At 28.3% G+C, this 20,160-nt stretch overlaps 1 protein-coding gene across 4 annotated transcripts in view; it reads right to left on the reverse strand.

The window, feature by feature from the left end:
• Dap160 (dynamin associated protein 160) overlaps positions 1–20,160 on the reverse strand; it is a 79,017-nt gene that overhangs the window by 51,913 nt on the left and 6,944 nt on the right. For all 4 annotated transcript variants that reach the window (XM_087158327.1, XM_016065788.4, XM_087158316.1 and 1 more), the window contains exons 5-15: positions 19,691–19,811; positions 15,182–15,352; positions 12,200–12,366; positions 9,391–9,468; positions 7,635–7,785; positions 6,850–6,961; positions 6,599–6,748; positions 6,370–6,510; positions 5,497–5,584; positions 4,508–4,647; positions 4,288–4,423 (exon numbers count right to left, since the gene is read on the reverse strand). In XM_087158327.1, coding sequence (XP_087014453.1) covers positions 4,288–4,423; positions 4,508–4,647; positions 5,497–5,584; positions 6,370–6,510; positions 6,599–6,748; positions 6,850–6,961; positions 7,635–7,785; positions 9,391–9,468; positions 12,200–12,366; positions 15,182–15,352; positions 19,691–19,811 — 1,455 coding nt within the window. The remainder of the gene's footprint in view (positions 1–4,287; positions 4,424–4,507; positions 4,648–5,496; positions 5,585–6,369; positions 6,511–6,598; positions 6,749–6,849; positions 6,962–7,634; positions 7,786–9,390; positions 9,469–12,199; positions 12,367–15,181; positions 15,353–19,690; positions 19,812–20,160) is intronic.

Below are 20,160 nucleotides of genomic sequence, written 5' to 3' on the forward strand. Positions count from 1 at the left end.
CTTGTACTTTTAGTCATATTATACATTAAAATTCTACTTCAAAGACAAAAAACAACTTCTAACCAGTGAAGAAACAGGCATGTTCCTTCACTGGGAATACTTCCAGTGAATGAACAGTAATGTGTGAAATATGATTTTACATGACTCTAGGATAAGTACTTCTGCTATATAGAGGACAACCGAAATTTTGTTAAAAATTGTATGAATAATTCCTGAAATAATTTCAGTTCAAAATGTTAATTTAATCGCTTAATTTATGAAAAAATTATAATTTATATTTATTAATGGGGTGTGTAGTTTCATCAAATGTTAGGCAACTTAATAAACTATGTTTACAAATTGAAAACTAATTAAATATAATCATAAAAATTTGAATAGAACATTTTTTCGCTGGCTTTTGCACCAAGAACTGATATTAAGTTATCATTATAGGATAGCAACGTGATTATATAATTTGTAAAAACTACTTTACTATGTTAGATTTTAGAAGCAAGCTCCTCAACAAAAAACAGAGTTAAACAGAAACGATACTCAATTTCTTCAGAAGCTTGAGAGGGAAATCCCTCAAGATATGTAGCAAATTTTTAACGCAGCATTGACTGAAGAGTCTAATATCGAAAATGTCCAAGAGCCTGTACTTTTTTCAATATGGAAGAAGTACGTATTAAAAGAAGACCACTTGGTTAAGTCAAACTTAGGAACTGAAGCTAGTATTGATAATGAATGCATCTTAGATATCGAATTTGAAATGAGTCCTCATGCTGATCCTCTCTTAGTTGAAAAAAGAAATTATTCTATAAGTAAAATCAGTACTTCTAAAGATCCTCTAGATACAAGTCAACAAGAGATGGATTTTCCTCAATAACAACCTTTCCCCCGTCTATTATCGAGAAAGGCATTGTAGAAATGTTGCTGAAAAGTCAGAAGAAGTTTGGAAGAACCATTTACATTGGCCAAATATTGATGATAAAAAGAAAGGTCAAATAAGAAGAAAAATGAATAAATTACCTTTTGCACTAACTTCAGAGAAATGGCAAAAATTTCAAGAGGCTGAAAGATCTAAAAAAAAGTTAAAACAAAAGAATATGGAGAAGAAAAAGAAAGAAAAAATACTTAAAAAAGAAAAAAAAAGCTTCAAGAAATAAGAGGAAAAAGAGTAAACAAAAAGGTGATAAAATAATAATGATAATAAACAGCATCGGATGACACAATGATTGAGATTTGACTGTCAAATTATAAGAAAGAATGATTTTTTAAAATTTATTTTGTATTTAACATCACTTTAATTTCTAGTTCATGATTACAGAATAAAGTTAGCATTTTACAAGTACTTGTATATTCTAATTTCATAAATAGTCTTGATTTTATATATTTGTATGGCTAATGAATTCATAAAGAGCATTAAAATATAAACAAAATTAAGTGTTCCTTTACTGGGCAATTTTGTGTTCCTTCACTGGTTAGAGCTGTTCCTTCACTGGGCCTTCTTACTACTTGTTATTTGAACCTCTAAAACTTTAAAACAATATTACAGGGTTCCCACTCTTCCCACAAAGCAAAAATTAAGCACTTTTAAGGACTTTTTTTTTGAAAAAATTAAGGACTTTTTCGAAAAGTTAAGGACTTTTTGGTTATTATCGAATATGCATATGCCACCAGTGACAGCGCAAATTATTTACTATCCTATCAAAATCAATCAATAAAAAAAAATACTAAAAAACAATTTTATTATAATGTAAGTACTGATATAATTGTATTAACAGGGCTCGCCAAAGAACTACCAGGCAATTTTTGCAAACCCGGGTCGGAGTTTTCTAAAAAACATTTTCAGATTGATAAAATTTAACAAAATTCAAATTTTAAACGCTGACATATGAAACTAATCTATATTTCATTTTTAATGATTTCATTGAAATTTAATTGCAAAATTAAGTGAAGAAATTAAGATTTGCAATTTTTTTCATGTATATTAAAAAAAAAAAGAGTAAATAAAGAAATTTGTCTAAAACATTTAAAAAATTATTTCAACAAGTTTTTATATTTCACTACTAGACCAGCAAATGCGTTAGATTTACTTTTATGATGAACTTAAACAAAATCATTTCCAGCCAAACCTATTATTAAGAATCAACTTTATATAATGTAACTAGACAATTTTGCGAAAAACATGAACTAATTTTCAAGCAACTAAAAATTGAACAAATATTAAAAGCAGTATATTAAGTTACAATGTTAACTGAATAAAATGATTATTAAAAATCTAAGGATTTTTTTAGTTAAGTAGATTTAAATTTTTACGTAGCAATCTGTTTATCCTTAAGAAATAAAAATAGTCTAACAATCTAAAGCATAAAAAAAAATTTCACATTGCAAAACAAATTATAAATAGTAACCAAATATTTAACTTTCTTGTTAGAAGCAAATCATGCTTTCATATTTAGTGCTCAGGAAAATTTTTTAAAGTATTTTTGAAAAAAAACTTGAGGTTTTCATCAAAAACCCAATAAACCCCAAGTATTTGATGAAAAACACCTAGGTGGGCAAGGATTTTTCAAACCCTGTTTTTGACAAATTTGTTTAATTTTTAGTACAATCATGAATTTTAAATAATGTTATACTTTCTATAAATTTACAGATACTTATTACACATTGAAATATACAAATTGTTTTAATTCGTCACGATTTTAGGAAATAGTTCTAAAGTTCAAAATTTTTTCTGATACTTCTTTTCTTAGCGTTTTACTTAATTCCTATAAGCAGATTTGTTACCAGTAGAACCGAATTTCTTGAATTCTGTCAGTTTTGAAGGTTAGTGGGGGTCTTCCACTTAGGTACAGTGGAGCATCGTTTATACGACGATCACTTATACGACGTTTACATTTATACGACGTTTTAGTGTGGTCCCAAATCATTCCTATTCATTTTAATGTTAAAATATATTGTTTATACAACGCACAGAATCGGTTATACGTCGGATTTTAGATTTTGTTCACGTTTATTTAATTTTTAATTTTTTCTTGTGTATTTTAAAAAAGGGCGCAATTTGCCAACATGAATGATACAGAAAAGGGCGCCAACAAGAATGCTTGGATAACGACCGTAATTTTTACTAGATGACTGAAAAAACTGGACAATGTTATGAAGAGGCAAAAACGAAAAATTTTGCTATTCTTCGACCATGTCCAGCGCACCCATCGATACTAATTATTTTGGAAAATGTAAAAGCTCTCTTTTTTCCTGCAAATTGTACAAGTGCGCTTCAGCCAATAGATTTGGCCGTGATTAGAAATCTAAAATTGCATCATAGAAAGCAGTAAGTTCAACTCGCTATTCAAAGCATTGTAGAGACTAATAGCAAGAAAATATAATTCGAGGTAACATACATTCAAATTGCTCACTACAATCTTTCTTCTTTGGTTATTTGTTTGTTTTGCTTTGTCTAATTTAGAAATTTATGTAAATCAACACGTTAAACATTAAAATTAACTGAAAACAGAGTCAGTTTCTGTTTTAGAAGTAAAAATCGATTATACGACGTTTTTCGGTGGTCCCTTCGGCGTCGTATAAACGATGCTCCACTACCTTAAAAGTGCCCCCCCCCTCAACAAAAAAAAATATCTCTTCCATGTGCAGTATCCCCCTCGTCCACACTATTCTTTTCTTTTAGAATGCTTCATTACCGTCATATAGTATCATTCTAGGCAAAGAGCAGTATATATTAATTGAAGAAGCATCATATTGATGAAAGGACATGCTTTCTTCCTCCTGCCTGTAGCCCTCACATTAATTTGTCTCTCTAAAATGCTTTACCCTCGATGCATGGTCTAATTCTAAGTGATAAAAGAATGACAGTTTGCCTTAAAAAATTGTTCCTATCAAACATAGTGATGCTAAAAAATTAAGAACTTTTACAAACCTTGAACCAAAATTAAGTACTTTTAAGGGCCCTTATTTTTCAAAATAAAAATTAAGCAGTTTTTAAGGACTTTTAAGGACCGTGGGAACCCTGTATTATGTAAGTTCTCTATAATTTTTTTACATAATTTGCAATTAGTAACAAATATGTTGACACTGTCATTTAACTAAAATTACGAATTTTGAAATTAATATGATTTTTTAAGAGACAAGTGAACCTTAAGTGTTCCTTCACTGGTTAGTTTACCCTATACACACACACAAACATAAAATATTCCTATTTACAATAAACTAAAGATAAACATTCCATTGACAAGCGAAAAGCATTGAAATATTGAAATTACTAAGCAATTTATATGTGAATTAACTAACCTGCGGTTTTATCAATACTAGCAGATTTACCATCTCTAGTTTTCTTTTCAGCCAGAAAAATTTCTCTCCTTTCCAAATATTGCACATGAAGATTCTTATAGTTTTCAGCAACATCTTTTAGTTTTTCTTTCAGTTCCTAGAACAAAAATTATGAGATAAAGTTCATTAAAAAAAAAAAAGAAGAAGAATGTTAATCAAACATAAATAAATAAAAAATTACCTCAATTTGTTTATTGTTGTTTTCAATATCACTTTGCTTTTGAATTATGTCACTTTCAATGTTGGTCAAAGTGCCTTTCAGCTGATTTAAAGCAATTTGTTTATTGCTAAAACTGTGCATAACAGAATTATAGGAATCACCTGGAAAAAAAATAATAAAACAGTAAAATCTATTAAATATGATAAATAAAATTTACTTCTTTTTTTTAAATTTGAACTAGGATTAAGTATGAAATGTTTCCAGCTAGTTACATGAAAATTTACTGTATTCATAAAAACAAATTATTAAAAAAATAAAGATTATTTATACATTTTACGAATAAAAGGTAAATAATTGAAGAACAATTATCAAATAATTTTGAACCAGGCCAAAATAATAATAATAAAAACCATCTGTTACCAGCAGGAAATTAATTAACTACATATATATTTAATAGGCTGATACATGATCTTTTTAATAAGATTACCAATTTCCAATCATTAATCAAACATTTTTAAACCAAGGTGGAATAAAAAATACAAAACCCTTTGATTTATTCCTATTCGAAAATTAAAAAAGAATAATGATTAACAAGACATTCGGGTGCATAAAGAATAATTTCTCTAAAATTCAGGGATGAGAGTAGTCAGGAAGTAAAAAAGAGGAAATCCAAGAATGAATATGGAATGGAAGTTATGACAAGAAATTTTTTATTTATCTTTTTATCAATATGTTAAGTTTCTAATTACAAGAAATTTTAAGCATTGGGATATTTTTTGCATGATCAATAAGTGATGCAAATTGAAGTTAAAGATTTTTTTTAAAGAAAAGAAGGAAACTGGCAGAGAGGGAGAATCACGTTGAATATTTTAAAATTAAGAATTCGGAATAAAAATTAAGATAAATTTGAAAAGGCAACATTTAGAAGCCAAGATATGCTAATCCAGATTTTACAAGTATTTAAATTGTCTTTTTGAATTTATTATAAAAAAGTAAAAAGTTAAACTTACTGGTTGGATTTGATTTAGAAAACGATGATAGCTGTGCATCCATACTGATTTTTTCTTGAGACAAAATCAATAGCCGGTCATTCATTTCCTTATGAAACACACATAAATAATCTTAATACATGATAGAATTTTTTATTTCTTATAAGTTTATAAAAAATTAGAATAACATTTGTAGGAAATACAGTTATAATCTACACCAAAATAATTAAAAATACTTTTTCTATAATCTCAAATCAGCATTAGATTTTTAACTGCATACTTGATTAATTTAAACTAAAAATTTTAAATAATAACTAGTTACGGAGTAACAGTTATTTCATACCAATTTCTACAAAAGTACATTCTGATTAAAATAAACATTTGGAGAAAAAAATGTGATAAAATGATTACAGCTTAACAAAATGATTAAATGAAAGATAAAACTTTTGGTCAGAAACTAACATGTAACTACAATTTGACTTTACTTTGTCTTTCTGAGATTAAATTTTTTAATGAAATACTATATAAAAAGTTGTTAGTAGCAGCAATAATGAAAAAAACAAACAACAACTCAAGAATTTTTAAAGCAGTCTGATATTAAACACACGTCACATAATTTAAAATAAATAAAAAAATTTTGTAAGAGGCAAAGCAAATAAAGGTGAAAAAAGAAAATTAAAAATGTACTTGGAAAAAAAGGACAGCAAAAATACTTCTATTTTTTAGGTGCTTATTAATATAAAATCTGAGATTACTAGTTTACAGCTAATGTTTCAAACTGTATCACAAACTATTATCTAAAAGAGAGACTTTTCTTTAAGTACGTATGACAATAATTTCGAATTAAGAATAAAAATTCAATGAAAATTTGAAATATTTTATGGAAAAACTTACTTTTATTTTTGCTTTAACATTGTTCATTTCAGCTAATTTAGTGTCTCTTTCAATACGCATGTTATCAATGGACGATTTTACTTCTGTAACATTTTTCCGAGTATCACCAATAGTTTCATTGAGATCACTTATTTTTGTTGACTGAAAAGTAAAAGAAATATTTCATCCTTACAGGCTTTTATATAAAAAGACATTAATAATCAAACATAGCATGATTGAAAGAACTTACTAATTGTTCTAGTTCATAAGTTAGGTTTTTGTTCAAATTTTTTAGATGGCACACTGCTTCTTGCTCTTTTTGGCGTTGAGAAATTAGTTCTTGGCGTCTTTGTTTTTCCCACTCTAACTGTCGCTGTCTTTCCATTTCTCTACGAGCTGCCTATCAAAAGTATATTTTATATTTATTCGATCAAGTTATTGCTTTCAATATTTAATAGCTATTTTTTTCAATTACAAATTTAGAATAAAAACTTTTATTACTTCTCTTTGCTCAAGAGCTTTCCTCCGTTGTTCTTCTTTCTCTTGTTCTAATTCTCTCTGCTTTGCAAGCTGTTTTTCTAATTCAAGCTGTCGTCGTCTCTCTTGTTCTTGTCTAAAAAAAGGTAAAGAATAAGTTAAAAAATTTTTGGGAAAAAAAAAAACGGAATTTGAATTATTTAGCTATGTTAATATTTGATGCTTCACCAAAAAAAAAGAGTACTTTAAGTAAACTGATCAAACAATGACACAAACTAAGTTGATTAAAAATTACTAGGTAGCTTAGGAGATGGAACACAAGTATAATCAAAGTAGGCAAGCTTTCTGATATGTTATTGAATGCTAGAATTGATTATTGAATGAAATAATTAGGTTATTGAAAATCTGCATATATACATATATGCTATATGCATCAAAGCAACATAGCACTATAAGTTTTAGAAATTTTTTATAATTTCTAAAGAGATATTAGATTAAAAACCTGTTCTTTAACCAAAGCCCTATGATTTAGATCAATAACATTTCTAAAAACTTCTAAACTTTATTTGTATCAATAGATTTCATAATCAGATAAAGTAACAATATGTAATTAAAATATACTCAATGTTGCGTAAAATCAAAATGTTTAGTTTCGCAGTATTATTATTGTTATTTCCACGTATACAAAAGCTAAAAGAATAAAACAAATATGCTAAAAAGTAATATTTTCTAAAGTGTTATTTCAAGTTAAACAGTATTGAAAAATGAACTGCTTAGATTATTTGTTTATATTACAATTTTTGGAAGACCTTATTCTTTCTCTTCTCTCTTGTTCTTCTCTTTCTTTTCTCTCCCTTTCCTCTTGTTCTTTACGTTGAGCTTCTAACAAAGCAAGTCGTCGTCTTTCCAACTCAGCCTGTCCTTTCTCAAAATTTTCCTTCCTTTTATCTTCAAAAGTGGCTAATTTAGTCAATACACAAAAAAACATGTTATTAGATTGTGAAAGATATACAGGTAGCAGAATTTAAGTCAAAGATTAGGAAAATTAAACGACAATGAAAATATGTTTAAGAGGAAGGGGAAAAAAAAAGAAAATATAGTAATCAGCATAGATAAATATAGTATATTAATTTAGATCTTATTCAAGTAAATCTGTAAGAGATCTTTTTTAAATAATAATAAAGGTAGAAGAACAACTAATAGTTGTAGTATTTGAAAGCAATGTTTCAAGTTAAATAAACCAGGAATCTATATGTGTTATACTTTCCCGTTATAACATTTTTAATATCTTCTGTTTCAAGAATATTGATAATCAATAAATTATGCACATTTTTCTTAATGCAAAAAAAGAGATTTTATGAACTTTCAATTGCTTAACCCCTAAACACAATAAAATATGAAAGGCATGTGAAGCACAAGCTAATAAAGTAAAATCTCAAAGTTAGAAAAAAAAAACAATTATGACTCAATCTTGTTTCAAAACTTACCTAATTTTAATAAACTAATGTACTATGTCATTTCTCATGAAGCAGTAATTCCATTGTTAACCTTTCAGCCACTACCTTATTTTATTTCAATTTTATTCCCTGTCTTGCATCTAACTGGAACCTATAACCGCGAGCTTCGCCGTCTTAGATTCCTGGCTCGATGTCATATTCGTGCTCTAACTCTCATGCTTGGTAAGTGCTTTTCTTTTTTTTAGTAACTTTCTCCACTTGCTTTGAATAACATTGTTTTGGTGAAGATAAACTATTTTTCATGATAAATAATTTTTGCAACTGGTTTAGAGCCTAATGTATTTATGTGGTGTTTACATTTTATTTAATTCTTCTGATCCTCATTGCAGTATCTCGTACTTAAAGCAAACTGAGAGGACCAGGGGTGTTAACCCAGATCTTTGCCCTCCCCCTCCCACGTGGGTCTCATACTGCTGCTGAAAATGACTGTAAACTTCCTTTTATGATTTATCTACATTATTCATCAGTAAAAAACTAAAAATAAAAACTGTCATCAAGAATTTCTAAAAGGGTCACTTTTTTTCTCTTTATGTCAATATGTCACATAAAATGTTAACATTGCCTGAAACAACAAAATTGGCTAATATAGAATTCAAATCTGGAAACTACAGAGACCTGCTTTGCTGATGGTTTACACAGCATGTACCTACCAATATTGAAGTTAATTTTATTTTAAATGTTAAATGCTGAAAATAATGATTTCACATAATTATGATTTTTAATAGAATAGCCAAAGTTATTTTTTCACAGGATTAAGAGACAGTAAAATAGTTTATAGTTTCTTTCTTTTTTTTTTTTTTTTTTTTTTTGTCTCTCAGGCTAAATTAAACAGCTACACTGACATTTTTGACTAAACTAAAAATACCCACAAGTACTAAAATCTTTAGAAAGGGGAAAAAACTCTATTATTGCACAGAAAATAAGCCTGAAAAATTCAGTATGTCACTCACAAAATTAAACAATGTAAAATAAAATTCTAAATGCATGTTTAGAACTAGAATGTTTAATAAATGTTATAATGTTATGTAGAATGTTTTATAAAACTTACTTTGTGAAATATTTTTATCATCTTTGAAGTCTCCCAAAAGATTAACTTCACCTAAACCATGACCAGAGGCAGAACCAGCTAAAAAAATGTTAAGCATTTAAGTTTAGAATACAAAGTCATTTAAAACATAAATAAGCATTAAATGTATGAATTTATTTTAACTTTTTTCATATTTGGTTCACTTTACCAAATACACAGTTTTTCGAAGAAGAGACTAAAATTAAACGATTGCTGAAGATACAGATGTATAAAACGTTATTAGATTAGTTAAGATTATAGAGTGATAAAAAGTTGAAAAATACATAAATTTTGAGGGTGTGGAAATGTAGGGGAAAATTTCTTTTCAATCAGATTAAAAATTTTTTTTAGTGCAACTAACTATAAGTGAACCTAGTATTCTATTCTAGAGAAACTAATTTTCTCATACAATTTAATTTATTTATAATAATTAGTCTAGCTAGCCTTATTATTTATTCTTTACATTATTTATATCTTTTCATAAATTAAAAATTAAATAAAAAATGTTTCATACTTTTTGATTTACCAACTTTTATTTTACATTCTAATATATTTCTTTTATGCAATATTTTGTTAAATAATAAATTGAAATTCCTGTGGCAGAATCGCGGCAACATTGTAGCAGAATGTTACAGAGTTTTTGCAGAAAAATTTTTCGTTAGGAAAATAGAAATTTTTTCCTCACTGCAAGAATATTAGAAAGATTTTTATTTTCTGAAGAATTATATTCAAAAAAATACTTTTCTTGCACAGTAGGAGAGAAAGAAATTCACACAAATTTTCTATTCTCATTTGAGAAATAAAAAGTCAATAATGACTTGCTTCAGCAACATTTCAAATTGATAATATAAAAAAATATCTATATATATTAAGAAAATAGGAAAGTTTAAAAGATAATTCATTTTAGAAATCATGTTCCTTCCTTTCATTTTTTAGAGGACACCATCTTTTACATTTTAATAAAATATGACTCTTTTTTTTATAAATTTGTTGATTAAAATCTATAAAATATTTTTAATATATTATGCGCATGAAAATTTTAAATCACGCATTTTATTGTTCAAACCTTGCACCCATTTCATCCTTAATGTATGTAATGTTTAGTTCATTTTCTTGGCAATTATTTCTACAAATTTTAACTTGTTCCTTTTTTAAAAAATAAAAAAATCCCAGAGTCTATTATTCATATTCTTCTTTGTTCAAAAAATTACCGAGACTATTAAGGCATCCAAAGTACGAATTGAGGATTCAGGACGCCTCAACTCTCAACACGCCTGGTTGGCACCGATATCATCGTTGATCCATAGGGTGTTTCAATCACTCCTTCTACAGTTATTGCAACGATTTTCCACATTTAAAAAAATCCTTGTCATTTTTTTTAAACAATTTTATTACACACGAAACTCAAATCGCTTATTAGATAATTTACTTTTTTAATGAGGCGATTTCATAATTTTCTTTACTTTTATGCAGTTATTGCTAGCACTACCAATTTCCATGGGATTTCAAAATTCCAGTTATTTTTCAGTTGATATTATTTCCACAAATAGAATTTGAATTACGCATTCAAATAATAATTTATTGATGCAAATCACAATGTACGCCTATAATATCGTAAATCTACAATGTATCAATTGTATTTTCGACAGTTACTGTTATTGATTTTGACGTGGTTTTTAAGATCCATTATTTTTTAAATTATGTTTATTACAATAATCGAATCTCGATACAAAGCAAGTATTTGAGTAACCTCTATTTAAAGAGTCTGATTCACGTGATATCATTGTCGATCCTTCTATCAGTAGATTCACAATTTTTAATTTGATAATGATTTACAAAATGCGAAAAAAGAAATCATTAGTGCGTTTATCCCCTACTAAGAATATCGCCACAGAATAAAAATAAATTATATAATGCATATTCTATTAAAAAAATTTATATACAATTCATTTTATCCAAATAGTTTTGTTTGTAAACACAATGCTTTTGTTACTTTAAATTAGTAATATATAAATTTGTTATTAAAAGTATCTTGCAAAAAGATATTAGTGCTAGAGAGGTTTGTCGCAGTAGTAAAAAATTAATTTATTACTTAAAATAAATGGACATTTAAAAGTGGCTTCGTCTTTGCCATAAATGAAGTAAAATGTACCAGAAATGAAAAACGAGGCTTTCAGTGTAATTACATGGACAAGAGAAAAAATATACTATTCAATAATGCTAATAAATTTATTTTTAGCAACACATTCCAATTAACAATCGGACATCTTTCGTAACCCTTTTTTATTTGAAACATCTTTCAGATTTCGTTCTCATATCTTTTCTAATGAAAGAAATTAATAAAAAATCTAAATGATTATTTTAAAACCATGTGCTTCTCAAAATGGTATGTTCTTGAAAAAAAGAGGAAAAAAAATGATCAGGAATATCAGAACAAAACCCTAAAAATCGGGACAAATAAAGACAGAACACCCCCTTTTTTTTATCAGAAAAATCAATGCAACTACAAACCCCGCACAGGCACTCAGAAGAATAAAATATCCCTTCATAATGATTTTGAGCATTTGGCCCACGGTGGTAGGATTTTCGTAACAGTTCTGTAAGTGTATTTTGAAATGGAATTGTGGAGCTTCTCAGAGAAATGTAAAATTAACTAAGTTAAGAAAGATGATGTAAGCATTAAAAATATCTACATTATATGATAGTTACATAAGTAAACTGAGCAAAGAGTTCAAGGAAATAATTATAGTTCTGCAAATGAATTTATCTAAATATCCTTTCTTTTACTTACTAGACTGTATACTCGTTGACCTTTTGCGTCGATGAGATGGTGGAATAAGATCATTTGGAAGAACACCAGGTAATGCTTCACCACTTTTAACAGATTCAGCTAGATGCATTGCAAGTACAAATTCTTCGCACGAAAGCCTTCCATCTCCGTCAATATCTGACAAGGACCTAAAAGGATAGAGTCTTTTATTTAAAAACTCTTCATAGTTTTAAGAAGAAAATAAAAATGGTTCAGTTTTTGACAATAAATAAGATGAAACAAAACAAAAATTGTCAATTGTTAAAAATGGATTAAAGTATCGTACATAAATGATGTCCCACCTTTTCTGAATATTTTTGTTTCTACTTTGCCTTTGTTGCATTCAAAATTTATAACACAAACTTTTAGTTTAAAAACAAAGCACTATGCAGAGATGCCAACTTGCTCCGGACAGGGAATAAATATTTTCGAGTGGTAGTTTATTAATTGTGATTATTGGTTTAATACATTCAATTTATTAGGTTCTAATTCACCACTATTTCTAAATAATTCGAAGACTTATATAATTCAACACTTCGTGGCAGTTAAGTCATGCTGAACCAAGTAAAAAGTCAGCAAAATTAGTCAAATATGTGCAAATTTTAGTTATATATATATACCGTTTTTTAAATAACAATGGCTTGTCCAGACCAGTTGGCATCTCTGACTATGTTATGGATCATAATTTCAAATTTTAATTTTGAACTCTGCATTTTAATAACAATTGTGAGTGTAACAATAAAAATTACTTGCATACTTTTTTGACAAAAAAACAAACAAACTAATATTTAATCTTCTAATATTAAAAGTTTCTTTTTTTAAACAAAAAGTATGTATGAGGTCACATTCCTTGTTTTTCCTTTCTCCTCCTTGTAACAATTTTATAATTCCCCGTCCTCTTCAAAAAAGACATGGTTTGAGAATGGCCTTTTAGTTGAATATATTTCATCAGACCGAGTTGTATCTTATCGCTCTGACCACTATACACAAGAGATACCCTTACGAGCAATGGCTGCAGGTTTTTACTGATGGATCCGCCACTTTTTCAACTGGTAGAGCTGGAGTCGGTGCTTACTCCAAATATTTCAGCCTTAGAGAACCTCTTGACACTTGGGCAGATAATTTTGATGGAGAAGTGTTTGCAATCCTTATGGCTATTACAGCTATTGGTGAACCATCTGAACAAAACATTGCCATCTTTGTCGATTCTCAGGCTGCTACTCAGACCATTTCTGAGCATAATTTATATCCCTCTGAACTCGAATTTAAGTGTAAACAACGCATTGACTCTCTTCTTTGTTCTGGAAGACAGGTAGTCTTCCAGTGGATCCCTGGCCACAGTGGCATTTACGGAAATGAATGGGCTGACATGTTGGCTAGAGAGGCTTCAACACTGCATCCATCTTCTCATCCAGTTCCCCTTAGAAATGCAAGGCGGCTTTTTAAGAGCAAATGCAGGCACAGAACAATATCTGCTCTTAGGGACTTAGCTGATGGAAAATCCTGGGCTAGCTTTCTTAATGACCATCAGCGCTCTCACCTTTCCCTCCTTCCCAGAGCTGAGGGAGTCGCTTGCCCTAGATTAATTACTGGACATGACTACTTGCAGGCCCATTTATTTAAAATTAACTTGGTCAATTCACCTCTTTGTGTGCTCTGTAACACTTCGCCTATGACTGGGGAGCATTTATTTGATTGCCCCTCTCTTCTTGGCATTCGTTCCTGTGATGATTTTCGTGCCCTCTCACCTTCTGGAGCTACTTCACTATTGTATTGGACTGCAAGACGCCTTATGTCTGAGAAGACGATGGCGGGCGTAATTTTTTTTAAAAAAAAAGTTGAATATGCACCAGCCAGAATAATAAAAAGAAAAATATTCATTAATATAAAAAGAAACTGGGACACTATCTCCTAATCGGGCAGTGTTTAAGAGCCGACAGTATGTAATGTAGTCATTCTTCTGGCATCATTAGCACAGACAAAAAATTTGTTGAAAAGTAGTAGTAAACACATTTAGTCATTGGTACAGGAACAAAAAATATGACTAGTATGCACACATTTTCACTGGTATGTTTATATGTCTCTATTAGATTTTTTCAAAAGGAAATCACAATACAAAGAATGTCAGAAGTATGAAGAAATATGTTATTTTAACACCGACCAAAACATAAAACAACATATTATCCTTTTTTGGATGTATAGCTGGATTGGGGGAGCACTGATGATGGTCTGAGTCCAATTTTAGTGGTTTCATACCAACAAACAGTTAATTAAGAGTCCTGTTATAAGAGTTGAAAAAATAAAAAAATAGATGGGCAGTGTTTTCGTCCTTGCTGGCTCATTTTTGAGGGAAGTTGTGTCACTTCCTGTTGTGTCTCAGCTAGAAGGAAGTGAGTATTTTTTGTAGTTAGTAATCAGTGGTCTGCCCAGGGCAAATTTACTACCGTTTAGCAGTACCTTCATAGAGATTTATAGTATTTTATCATTGTATAAAATTATCCTTAAATTTAAACATCACAAGGTTTTTATTTATAATGTTTAAGAATTTTTTTATTTTGTTACATGTATGCAAGATAAAGTCGAATGTTTACAATAATATACTCTGTTTAACTGTGTTGATGCAGCAGACAAATTTAGATTAGGAAGATAGTACTGTAGATTCACTCTACAAATTCTGCTGTAAGTATTATAACTATTTGTCCCACAGTTGGATAAAAGAAGTAATAAATTTTATAATCAACATTATTAAATTAGTATTTATAAAAATAACACTTATCCATAAATGTATTAAAAGTTTATTTTTAATTTCAAAAACATATGATGAAAAATCAAAGGATGACACTACAACAGGTGAAAATTACACATGACATTTTAAAATAATTTTGCATCAAATTTGACAGTTAAAATTCTACACATAAGGAGCAAATTTAAGAATTCTAGTAATATCTTGAAATTATTACCTACCATATCTGGGCTAAAATAGGTTGACTCAATCCAGTACTAACAAGAACATTTTTAGCTTGTGCACCTGTCAAAAAGCCTGTCCTAGTTCTATCAAAAGAGTTAAAAAGCTGAGTAAACTTTAATTTGGTTTGTTGAGAAACAGCCCATTCAATCAGAGGGGGTGGAATACCACTATAAAGAAAAGACAAAAAACTTTTCAAATAAAATAAATACAACTAATACGAACATAAAATTTTGCACACTGAAGAAAAATTATAAATTCTGTATATTCTTATAAAATTCAGGGATGAGATTAGCCAAAAAGCAAAAAAGCTGAATTTCCACGATAGTAAATTTTACGCAAGCGCAACCCTTTAATAATAAATTCCAGACAGTTTAAGGTAATAAATAATGTGCTGACATACAATTGTGTACTAATCTATTATTATATAAATGATTACATTGATACTTAACATTTAGTGAGAAAAAAAATTATCAATTGGAAAAATAAAGCTGGAAACTATATTTTTCCTCAGTTCACATAAGAGACAATTATTACTTGAAAAACTACCTGGTTTAGCAAATTAAAACTACTGAGAATATACATTAATATTTCATTTCTTTTAATAAATACTGTTATGTGATTTATAGCAAATATATCAGTAATGATACTTTTTAAATTATATTGGAAAAAAAAAATTAAACAATGGACCAAATCATTATGTTCATATCTTGGCCAAGGTCTAATCTAACTAGAGCCCTCTGAAACCTATCAATAACTGTGAAGTAGAAATATATAGTAACTCCTTAACATACAAAAATTGCTATTTTAGTTGGAAAAATTACATGACAATCAGCAACTGTTTAGATAATTGTTTTTTATTTGATAAGAATTTTGCATTTTATAGCATAAATATATTATAAATAAAATTTTGATGATGAGTTAATTAACTCTTTTTCCAAAAAAAAATTAATTAAATCCCTTTTTAAGTGATTGCTTTTGTTTGCTATATCTTTTATGTTTGCTATATTTAGTCGTTAGTCCACCTTCAAACATCTTGTGACAAATCCTATTTTTTCTTCTTTGCAAGCACAGAATGTAAGTTTTGAATATATTCCCTTCCAGTTTCTCTGATGTTGTAACACTTACATATACTAATAATCGTCGTTAGAAAAACAGTCACCTTTATAGTAACTAATAAAAAAAAAATACTTTTTACAAGAATCGCGATAGTTGATCTTAAAATCACGTGAATATGAATAACAATTATGGATTTTGAAATCACATGAGTATGAAACTACATATACGATTTTGAAAATGAGAAAATACAAACTGGGATATAGAATTTTTAAAACGCGTAAATACAAATCACGATTCATTATTTTTAGATAGCGTAAATACGAATCATGATGCGCAATATTTAGAATGCATAAATAAGAATTATGATGCATAATTTTTAGAGTGCGTGAATGCGAATCCCAATGCCTTATTTTAAAATCACGTATAAATACGAAAATCAATGTTTGATATTATAAACCGCATGAGCAAATCAAGACATTGAATTTTAAACTTGCGTGAATTCGAATCGCTACATAAGCTTTTAAAAAGGCGTAAATATGAATCACAATATCGGATTTTTAAATCTCGTAAATAAGAATCACAACGTCCAATATTCAAATCGCATGAATAAGAATCGCAACATGCAAATATGAAAAGCTATGTTTGATATTAAAATCGTGTGAATAAGAATCGAGATATTAGCAGATTCTAGGCTTGGGACATCTAAAAGGCTTGTCAGAAGCAGTGTTGTTTGAACTACGAAAATCGGATTCATCTGGAGGGCGGATAAAAAATTCGGAAAATCTTATCTGCTGCGTGTAAAAGGGGAGAAAATAGCTAAAATAAGTAAAAATGAGAAAGGATTGATAGCTATGTAGTTTGAATTTTCTGTTTCTCTCTGAAAATCGGTGAATTTTCTGAAAAAGCGGAATACTTATAAAAAAAAGTGAAATTTTTAGAAAATCTGAATTTTTGATAAAAAAAAAAAGCTGAAATTCAAGTGAAAAAAGCGGAAATCCGCTAAAAAGCGGAAAAATCTCATCTCTGAAAATTGAAGATTTTGAATTAAAAAAAAAAAAAAAAGGATATACTTTGTGCTTGAACAAACTAAACGTATGCTGAAACTTCGACTTACAGAACACAAAAGATACACCCCAAGATCAAGACATTAACAATTCTTCTATCGCTCTACACAATTGGAATTCAAATCAGGAATTGGAAGAGATTTGAATACTCTTCAGCTTAAATCATTCGCCATTTCTTTTCATCTACTGAACTTGATTCCAGGGAATCATTTCATACCTTGAAAAATTTGAACAATTTATTTAATGAACTTTCTAGCATTCTACCCTCTCTTAATATTTGGAACTCTTTTATAAATTAACCTAGGGGTTCCCTGCCAAATCCACTTGCACCTGTTTCTTATCTTCCCCATGTTATTTCCTAGTTCAAATTTCTGTTCCTATTGGCTAAACCACTTTAGATTCTTTACTTCTCTACCTTCATTTGACATTTAAACATTGAGGAAGGTTCTTGTTCATAGAACTGAAACTATAGTACGTCAACTTTCCTTATTCACGATGTCACACTAATTTACTTTGAACATGTAAAATTTTAAATGTTCGAGAAACTCTGTGTGTAGGAAGGTAGCTGTATCAAAATAACGATTTTGTGATTAGCAGACATGCTACAGCAGTTGGGGGGGGGGGGGGGGGGTTGAACTTTACAACGTAATACAAAACTTCAGAAATATGTTTTCGAAATTACAAAATAAATTTTAATAAAGTGGAGAATTATCTATATTAATATTGTGGAGAAAATTTGCTAAAAAAGCAGGGGTTCTGAATCATTCAATCATCACATTTTAGAATACTAGATTTAGAAGAAGAGGTTAGACAGCAAACACTTATTTAAGGTAAATTTATTGCTGAAATTTATACCTTTCCATAGCCTTTTATAGAAAACTAAAATAGTTTAAATCTAATTGCATAGCAACAAAACACAGGAAAAAAAAGACCGATGTAATGGGACTCAAGGTATACAGTTTGGGACTGATAAATTAAAAGGTTAAAACATTTTTCAAATTTTTAAAAATTTTTTTAGAGCAGATTTTTTCAAACTCTCAGAAAATTACCTTAATATATTTTTATTTACTATTTATTTCTAAAAATAGATCTTTTTTAGCTGCTCACACATTTTTGAAAAAGGTAACATCAAATGCTAAATAGTTGTTTCAATTATGGTCTTATGCAAATAATATTATGTTATAAGAATAAAATAAAAACCAATTAATCTGTACATAACCAAATCAACTTATAACTTTTATCAAATTAATGAGCTTTACTTTTATCAAACTAATGAGCTAATGAAAAAAATTTTTTTTATTTAAAATTTTTAAAAAGTTAAAATTTAATTTTTTTTTTGTTGCATAATATAAACAGTTTAAGATGTTCATGCATTGATCATGTACATTCCAATAAACTGTAATTTTTTTTAAATCTATACCCTATTTCCCAACTAAAAGATTAAAAAATTATGTCATATAAGTTTTAGAAAAAAAAATTTACTTAATGTACAATTTTAACAAAAGGAATTTTGAGAAGAGCAAATATTTTAAAGTAGATGATAATAAAATTAAATTAAAGCAATTAATTTCTTACAGTGTGGGGTACTTTTTGTAGCTCATTTATGAAGGACATATAAAAAGTGAAGTTTTGAATGACTTAACCTTTTTCAAACCAATGGGAGAGAAAATGTCTCCTTCATGAAGGTACCTATGCATACAAATACGAGAATATTGAACTGAGACTAGAGTGAAAAAGGCTTGTTTCATATTTAATATTGTGGATCATATCTATTTTCAAGCTATCAGGGACAGAGGAGGTTAAACTCAAATCAGAGCTATACTTTTAAACTATACCATCTTGCTAAAAGGATTGGGTTAATAGTCAACTATTTTAAACATTTAAATAATTACTAAACTTAAAAAAGAAATGAAAAATTGTCAATTTTCCCCCTCAAAATGAAAATCAATAAAATTAAAAGAATATTTCTAAACTTTTGCATATTTTTAAGAATTTTAACAATGCAGTGTTGAATTATTTTTTTAAATACAAAATAATGTCACAAACAAGTTATATTTTTGAAAAATTGTGATACTTCTTTATAATTACACTTTTGTATCATATTCATAATTGAAGACAGCACTGATTAGAGATGGACAAAATTTAACTAAACAGTCATGAGTATCTTTGACAAACTCTCATCAGTTATAAAAAAAGCAATTTTTTTTTTGTTGCAAAAAATCATTTATTTCATTCAAATAAAATGCCTTTGAAGAATGCCTCAAAGAAAAAGTATTTTGAAGTTCCATCAATTTTAAATGATAAAAAATACCAAAGTTATAATTCATGATATTCAACAAATTAAAAATATACATATATTGAAAGAAAAAAAAACTTAATTATTACGTTGGAGAATCCTGACTGCTGACAGAGCAAGATCGTTGAGGTTTGTCAACTGGAGAGGCAGGTCTTACAAGTCCAACCAAATTACCTATAGATGTAGGTGGAAAAATAGGTACTGGTGCTCCTTAAATGAAAAAATAGCATTTAGAAACACAAAATAAATAACAAATTTTTTTTCTCTCTAATGGATGAAAGAGAATTATTAGCATATTTTTTAAAGGAACAGTAAAATAAATTTAAATTAAGTTCTAATTCATAAAAAAAATTAACTACATATCCTCTAAGTAATGGAACTGAAGAAAAAAAAAAGTTGCATTACTATCCGTACATTTCATTCACTGATTCATAAAAGTTAAATTGTATTAACACACAGATAATACTTTATAAAACTTTTAAACACTTAGCAGATTATGCCAAGTAATATAGTATTGTAGAGTTTCATAAAATTTTTGTCCTTAAAATACATATATATA

This window comes from Parasteatoda tepidariorum, chromosome 1 (genome assembly GCF_982258835.1).
Source record: "Parasteatoda tepidariorum strain Cologne lab strain chromosome 1, Ptep-v5.0, whole genome shotgun sequence".
Classification (NCBI taxonomy): Eukaryota; Metazoa; Arthropoda; class Arachnida; order Araneae; family Theridiidae; genus Parasteatoda; species Parasteatoda tepidariorum.